General features: G+C 42.3%; 1 protein-coding gene across 1 annotated transcript in view; it reads right to left on the bottom strand.

The window, feature by feature from the left end:
• The window catches only part of LOC141204973 (uncharacterized), a 7,485-nt gene extending 1,546 nt beyond the window's left edge, over positions 1-5,939 (bottom strand). Inside the window, exons 1-6 of the mRNA XM_073664014.1 lie at positions 5,773-5,939; positions 5,464-5,643; positions 5,257-5,380; positions 5,076-5,173; positions 4,787-4,877; positions 1-271 (exon numbers count right to left, since the gene is read on the bottom strand). The exon at positions 1-271 is cut by the window's left edge and continues 1,546 nt beyond it. Coding sequence (XP_073520115.1) covers positions 1-271; positions 4,787-4,877; positions 5,076-5,173; positions 5,257-5,380; positions 5,464-5,643; positions 5,773-5,850 — 842 coding nt within the window. The 5' untranslated portion in view covers positions 5,851-5,939. The remainder of the gene's footprint in view (positions 272-4,786; positions 4,878-5,075; positions 5,174-5,256; positions 5,381-5,463; positions 5,644-5,772) is intronic.
• Positions 5,940-8,308: the final 2,369 nt, after the last annotated feature.

Here is an 8,308-nt window from a genome sequence, read left to right as displayed (position 1 = left end):
CTATATTCTGAACGTGAAAATGGCTTCTTTGCTTTAGGAGCAGTTCGTTTTTTAATGCTTATTTTGTAACTTTGATTTTCCTTAGTAGTCGCTAATGAATCAGAAGACAGGACCTGTTTCAAAGGATTAGATGATTGATCTTTGCTGTGAAGGGATGATGGTATATCTGGAGTAATGGCATTCATTTCAATTGCATCTTGTTGGATCTCAATCTCATGTGATTTAAAAATTGAAGATGTCAGTTGTCCTTCTGATCTCCTGGTACAGTCATCTGCCAAGAATAAAATTAAGTATTATTATTGAATAAAATGTTCTTACATTTTTTTAACATTTTTACTTAAAGGGTCTGTAAAAATGGCAAGTTACGTAAAAAAAAAAAAAAAAAAAAATTATTCACCAAGTCAATTACAGTTCACAGTCTAAAAGACTGTGCCCAAACCACATTTAGCGTTCATGTATTTGGCATTACTATAGTGAGAAGAACCCACTTAATTTATCTGGGCACTGTGTGTTGGGTAATAAAATGGCATTTTTTCAATTTTCACTCTCCAACATCCACTGCGTGCTAATTTAGGGAAAGTGCCTGTGGAGTCAAAATAGTCCCTACTCCTATAGATTAATTCCCTGAAGGTTATAATTTCCAAGATGGAGTCACCTTATGGGGATTTCTACTGCTCTGGTTTTCTTTCATTTTGTCATATCAAGGTTTCTGCAAATGGTGGGTCCCATTTTCTCTGGGATCTGCTCCTGCAACGTCTAATTCTGTCACCAGGAGCTTTATTCATCCTGCAGGCGGCGCTGGTGAAGGAGGAGACGTCAGAACCAGAAGCTCTGGCGGCGCAGGCTCTGTCCAGCCATTAAGATTAGGGTTGCTGGGACCAGTAGTATCATCCAGTCTGGCAGTATGGGTGTGTGTGCTGTCCACCTGGAGTAATCTGCACCCTGCTTCAGCCAATTGGAAAGCACCGCACCCTACTAAAGCTGGAAGCATATTGCGGGAAGCTGCCAGATACAGCCTTGTCCTCCTCTGGTTCAGTCCTCTGTGATCAGCTCCCGGTTTGTCTATTTGTTTCTGTTGTGACCTCGGCCCCTTTACTGACTATTAGTTTCTTCTGATTTTGTATTTTCTCTGCCCTCCTGGTTCTGACCCGAATAGCTGACTATTCTTCCCATCTGACACAACAGAACAGCAGGTAACACAGTGGCCCAAGCCTACGGGCCTCTGTGTAAGTCCAGATCCATGTAGAGGGGTTAAAGAGAATCTACCACCCCCTGGGAGATTGGAGACCCCTAATATGGGCATACAGGTTATAGAAAAGTAGATCTATACATGCCTGTATGGCCCATAGTAGAGGTCTGCTTGCAGTGAAATGGGAGTTTCATAAAATCCGTTATCACATGCTTGGCGTCCCCCGGACGCCAAGAAGTCCCCGCCTATCTGCTTATTTAGCATGTTCCCCACCTCCCCTACACATCACAGGGACCTGTGACGTGCACTGGTCTAACTCATTTCCCGCGCATGCGCAATGCGACGCTCACATCAGGAGAGCTTTGTTTCCTCCCGGTCCGTTTGTCTCTGCACTGCTCTGCAGTCGCAACGCTCATGTGCAGGGGAGGGGGGGGGGACATGCTACATAAGCAGATAGGCAGGAATTTCTGGGCTAATTAAAGAGATAGGCGGGGATTTCTTGGTGTCCAGGGGACGCTAAGCATGTGAAGACAGATTTTATAAAACTCAATTTCACTGCAAGCAGACCTCTACTATGGGCCATACAGGTATGTATAGATTTACTTTTCTATAACCTGTATGCCCATATTAGAGGTCTCACATCTCCCAGGGGATGAGAGATTTCCTTTAAAGAAGTTAAAGGGGTGATGGGCAAAACTGTGACTATAGACCATAACACATCTACTGAAGAACTGAAGAAATCAAGCTGAACAGGCTTCTTTATAAAAAAAAATGAGTAAATAGTGGTGAAACCTCTCGGGGGTAATTAGAGTATGTGGTTCTTGGCAATCTAAATTATCGCTAAGTGCCAATATTTTCAGATCAGATGAGTTTCAAGAAGAAATATTAGACATTTTAAATGAACTTTTTATAATAGTGCAGAGCTGAGGTGTCTTATATTTAGACCTCGGGCATTGGGAAGACGTAATGGAGACCTTTTTTTGAAAGACTACCAGGGAGTTACAGAGTCACATAAGTGAGGCCGGCCGATCCCACCACAATCAAACTATCATACAGAATGAACCTGGAAAAAAATACATAAAAAATATGTTACATCCTCAACAAGAACATATGTATGAGGGGAGAACTCCAACATTAAAGCGGACTTACACTTATTTATGGTGGACCATTGGAGCTACTATGAGTTCTGACCAGGAGAGTAGAGAAAGTATTAGTGCCCCCATTTCAGGAGAGATTGTGCAGTAATCTGAATTCCTTAGGATTGAAAACATAATGGAATTTATGACGTGAAGTGAATCCAACATACCAGGGCTCGAGCCATGCCAACACATCTCCTGCAGGTGTATATATTACAGTATATTACAGCTATCAGCCTCGCACAGCTTAGAGATACAGGTGCTTCTCAATAAATTAGAATATCATCAAAAAGTTAATTTATTTCAGATCTTAAAAAAAGTGAAACTCATATTATATAGTCATTACAAACAGAGTGATCTATTTCAAGCGCTTATTTCTGTTAATGTTGATGATTATGGCTTACAGTCAATGAAAACACAAAAGTCATTATTTCAGTAAATTAGAATAATTAACAAAAAACACCTGCAAAGGATTCCTATGCGTTTAAAAAGGTCCCTTAGTCTGTTTCAGTAGGCTCTACAATCATGAGGAAGACTGCTGACTTGACAGATGTCTAGAAGGCAGTCACTTACACACTCCACAAGGAGGGTAAGCCACAAAAGGTCATTGCTAAAGATGCTGGCTGTTCACAGAGTGCTGTATCCAAGCATATTAATGGAAAGTTGAGTGGAAGGAAGAAGTGTGGTAGAAAAAGGTGCACAAGCAACCGGGTTAACTGCGGCCTTGAAAGGATTGTTAAGAAAAGGCCATTCAAAAATTTGGGGGGAGATTCACAAGAAGTGGACTGCTGCTGGAGTCATTGCTTCAAGAGCGTCAACACACATAGACTTATCCAGGACATGTGTTACAAGTGTCGCATTCCTTGTGTCAAGCCAGTCATGACCAACAGACAACGCCAGAAGCGTCTTACCTGGGCCAAGGAGAAAAAGACCTGGTCTGTTGCTTAGTGGTCCAAGGTGTTGTTTTCAGATGAAAGTAAATTTTGCATTTCATTTGGAAATAGAGGTCCCAGAGTCTTGAGGAAGAGTGGAGAGGCACACAATCCAAGCTGCTTGACGTCTAGTGTGAAGTTTCCACAATCCGTGATGGTTTGGGGAGCCATGTCATCTGCTGGTGTAGGTCCACTGTGTTTTATCAACACCAAAGTCAGCGCAGCCGTCTACCATGACATTTTGCAGCACTTTATGCTTCCCTCTGCCGACAAGTTTTTTGGAGATGGAAATTTCATTCTCCAGCAGGACTTGGCACCTGTCCACACTGCCAAAAGTACCAATACCTGGTTTAAAAAGAACAGTATCAATGTGCTTGATTGGCCAGCAACTCGCCTGACCTTAACCCAATAGAGAATCTATGGGGTATTGTCAAGAGGAGGATGAGAGACACCAGACCCAACAATGCAGACGAGGTGAAGGCTGTTATCAAAGCAACCTGGGCTTCCATAACACCTCAGCAGTGCCACAGGCTGATCGCCTCCATGCCACATTGCCGCATTGATGCAGTAATTGATGCAAAAGGAGCCCCGACCAAGTATTGAGTGCATTTACTAAACATACATTTCGGTAGGACATCATTTCGGATTTTAAAATATTTTTTCAAGCTGTTATAAAGTATTCTAATTTACTGAGATAATGACTTTTGTGTTTTCATTGGCTGTAAGCTATAATCAACATTAACAGAAATAAACACTTGAAATAGATCACTCTGTTTGTAATGGCTCTATATAATATGTGAGTTTCACTTTTTTGAAGAACTGAAATAAATTAACTTTTTGATGATATTCTAATTTATTGAGAAGCACCTGTATATCATGGCACAGGTGTAATGTTTTTTGCATAGTTAATTGCGATCCTGTATGAAGTTAGTCGGTTTTAAAAGAAATTGAAAAATCAGGACAAAAGGGAAACTCTGTTGTTATTGTACAGAAATTCACACTTGGCCTCACTGCACATTTAATGTTGTCGATCATAAAAGTGAAGTTTGGTCATTAAAACTGGACCTGGTCTTGTAGGGACCATATGAGCACATTCAGCAACACAGAAGGGAGAGAAGGTAGATTCATCCAATAAGATATCAGGGTTCTAGGAAGCCAACACCATCATTACCCTCCGCTTTCACTTACAGGCCCATCATAATATTTTCTTCAAGTGATTTTCTAAACTGTCTGTACATTCTACATAGATTGTCATCTGGTTTTGTAGTCTACAGATCTGAGGAGGTAATGGTCAGCGTCTTCTAATCCCAGGGGGGAGGTGGATCCTCCAAGTTATAAGTTCTATAGAAAAGGGCTTTCAATGGCCAAAATCATTTGAACAGTTTTTGGTGGAGGAGAATGTTGTAGTCTAGAGGTAAAATGGTGATCACACGGTTGTGATACAGCCGGACTACACAACCGATAAAGCAGCCACAGCCGGTGACTTATAAGAATCTGTAACTTCTCTGCATTTAGTGGTTACTACTCACCTGGGAGGTCATCTGTAGGAATCATCTCTTTACACCACTCATCACCCCTCACATATGTCTCTGTAGTATTAATATGGGTCAGATCTTCAACCTGAAACAAATATTGTAAAAGTCACAGACAGATGGAGAAGTCCCATCTATGATCAGCTCTAATCCTGCCATCTCCACCGTTCTCATTACACAAGTATAAAACATATAATACTGGTGGATAAAACAAGACTGAGCACAAGACCTTCACAGCCATCTACACATCATAGGGGAGATCTCATGACACCTTCTCTCCATCTACCTGATGATCCTGAGGAACATTGGGATCTTCTTGTTTACAGTCCTGTGGAAGAAGAGGACGGGGACATCTCTCTGGTGTTGTCCTCTTACTGGATAAAACTGGAGGAAACACATATAGGGACTGAATTCATTCTTTACATACAGATAATTATAGGCCGTGTGTATTCAGTCCTGTCTATTACCTGGTGATGTGAGGGGCTGGGGAACATTCATCATGACGTCCTTGTACAGATCTTTGTGTCCTTCTAAATACTCCCACTCCTCCATGGAGAAATAGACGGCGACATCCTGATACCTTATAGGAACCTGACATATACAATGATACCGTCATCCCCCCGATCCCTTCATAGCGTTACTGTATAATGTCCCAGCATTCCCAGCAGTGTCACCTCTCCAGTCAGCAGCTCAATCATCTTGTAAGTGAGTTCTAGGATTTTCTGGTCATTGATGTCCTCATGTATGAAGGGGTGAGATGGAGGCCCCGTGATTGGGCTCAGGGGTCTTCCCCATCCCTCAGACACAGGGTCCTGACAGCGCCCACTAGAGGTCTTCTTCACTACTGTGTAATCCTGGTTATGGAGAGACACATTCATAAACCTCACTACAGACATTTCCAGAGTCCTCACCTCTCCAGTTCTGTCCATCTGTTATTCCCATAGATAAGAATGATGCAATGTGACGTCATCAGAATCTCTCACCTCTCCAGTAACCCGGAAGAGGATCTCTAGGGTGAGGTGGAATATCCTCTCCGCCATCTTGTCTCTGTCCATTTCCATCTTTTATGGATAAATCAGGAAAATTCACTTGTATAGAAGATCTTTACTGAGAGGATCCGATATTGTAGAGACCTGAACGAGAAGACGATGAGCCGATGTAACATCATAAAAATCCTGTGTAATAATACAATTACTAGAGATAATCAGGGAAAACATGAGGAGATTTATAATTTTACAGTATTTAGTTTTCTTCTTTACATCTAGAAATAAAACCTATATACACTGCTCAAAAAAATAAAGGGAACACTCAAACAACACATCCTAGATCTGAATGAATTAAATATTCTCATTGAATACTTTGTTCTGTACAAAGCTGAATGTGCTGACAACAAAATCACACAAAAATCATCAACGGAAATCAAATTTATTAACCAATGGAGGCCTGGATTTGGAGTCACCACCAAAATGAAAGTGGAAAAACACACTACAGGCTAATCCAACTTTGATGTAATGTCCTTAAAACAAGTCAAAATGAGGTTCAGTATTGTGTGTGGCCACGTGCCTGTATGATCTCCCTACAATGCCTGGGCATGCTCCGGATGAGGTTGCGGATGATCTCCTGTGGGATCTCCTCTCAGACCTGGACTAAAGCATCCGCCAACTTCTGGACAGTCTGTGGTGCAACGTGACCTTGGTGGATGGAGCGAGACAGGATGCCTTCATCTTCCAGGAACTGCTGACACACTCCAGCCACATGAGGTCTGGCATTGTCCTGCATTAGGAGGAACCCAGGGCCAACCGCACCAGCATATGGTCTCGCAAGGGGTCTGAGGATCTCACCTTGGTACCTAATGGCAGTCTGGCTACATGGAGAGCTGTGTGGGCCTCCAAAGAAATGCCACACCACACCATTACTGACCCACTGCCATAGGTCATGCTGAAGGATGTTGCAGGCAGCAGATCGCTCTCCACGGCATCTCCAGACTCTGTTACATCTCTCACATGTGCTCAGTGTGAACCTGCTTGCATCTGTGAAGCGCACAGGGCACCAGTGGCGACTTTGCCAATCCTGGTGTTCTGTGGCAAATGCCAAGCGTTCTGCACGGTGTTGGGACGTCGGGCTCTCATACCACCCTCATGGAGTCGGTTTCTTATGGATTGTGCAGACACTTGCACATTTGTGGCCTGCTAGAGGTCATTTTGCAGGGCTCTGGCAGTGCTTCTCCTGTTCCTCCTTGCACAAAGGCGGAGGTAGCGGTCCTGCTGCTGGGTTGTTGTCCTCATACGGCCCCCTCCACGTCTCCTTGTGTACTGGCCTGTCTCCTGGTAGTGCCTCCAGCCTCTGGACACTACGTTGACAGACACAGCAAACCTTCTTGCCACAGCTCGCATTGATGTGCCATCCTGGATGAGCTGCACTACCTGAGCAACTTCTGTGGGTTGTAGAGTCCGTCTCATGCTACCACGAGTATGAAAGCACAACCAACATTCAAAAGTGACCAAAACATCAGCCAGAAAGCATTGGTGCTGAGATGTGGTCTGTGGTTCCCATCTGCAGAACCACTCCTTTATTGAGGGTGTCTTGATAATTGCCAATAATTTCCATCTATTGTCTATTCCATTTGCACAACAGCATGTGAAATTGATTGTCAATCAGTGTTGCTTCCTAAGTGGACAGTTTGATTTCACAGAAGTTTGATTTACTTGAAGTTATATTCTGTTGTTTAAGTGTTCCCTTTATTTTTTTGAGCAGTGTATTTTAGGCCACAGACAACAAGCAGTTTCTTCCTCAGAGTCTGCAGCTGAACACGTTTCTCATAGACTCATCTTCCATAATGCTAATTGTCGTCTCATTTACGGACACTGGAATCGGCATTAGTAATACTACAGGAGATATTCATTACACATGACATGAGAAATAACTACTTCATGATCAGGACGGCATCTTCATTTTCTACTATGGCTCTAGAAACATATTGGGCCAGAATCCGTCACTGACTACATCTCCACCGGTCGTCTATATGAATGTTTCCCTTCTTCCCCGGACTGTAATCTTGTATCATATTAGATCTCATGTCTGATTCACACACAGAAGTTTGAGGCTTTTATAAAAGCTTTTTTGTTTACACAAACACCGTGGACAGAAATTATTTGATACCAAAGTCTTCATGTACATTGTTTTATGGTGCTTACTTCTGGCCTTAGGCTTTCCTATGTTACAAGAAAGACACCAGATAAGAGCAGAAATAGTAAAAACATGCAAAAAGCACAAGACAAGTTTAAGGGCAATGGTACCAAATACTAATGAAATGTATGTAATGTTTTAACTTTGCAGTAAGTAATAAAAATGCCTTAAAACATTCTCTCTCATCTGGCAAATATTAAAAATTATGGTAAATTATGGTAATCCTATTTGACCTAAAACTGGAAAGGTTTATTCTGATTTCATGTCAGATATTGAGAGAAACATGCATATGTGTCTTTATATAGTGTATGTAAACTTCTGGTTTCAACTGTA

The sequence above is a fragment of the Phyllobates terribilis genome, unplaced genomic scaffold (assembly GCF_046119375.1).
Source record: "Phyllobates terribilis strain yellow unplaced genomic scaffold, ASM4611937v1 Scaffold_136__1_contigs__length_4911898, whole genome shotgun sequence".
NCBI lineage: Eukaryota > Metazoa > Chordata > Amphibia > Anura > Dendrobatidae > Phyllobates > Phyllobates terribilis.
Note: the sequence above shows the minus strand (reverse complement) of the source record. Positions and strands in the feature narration are given on the sequence as shown.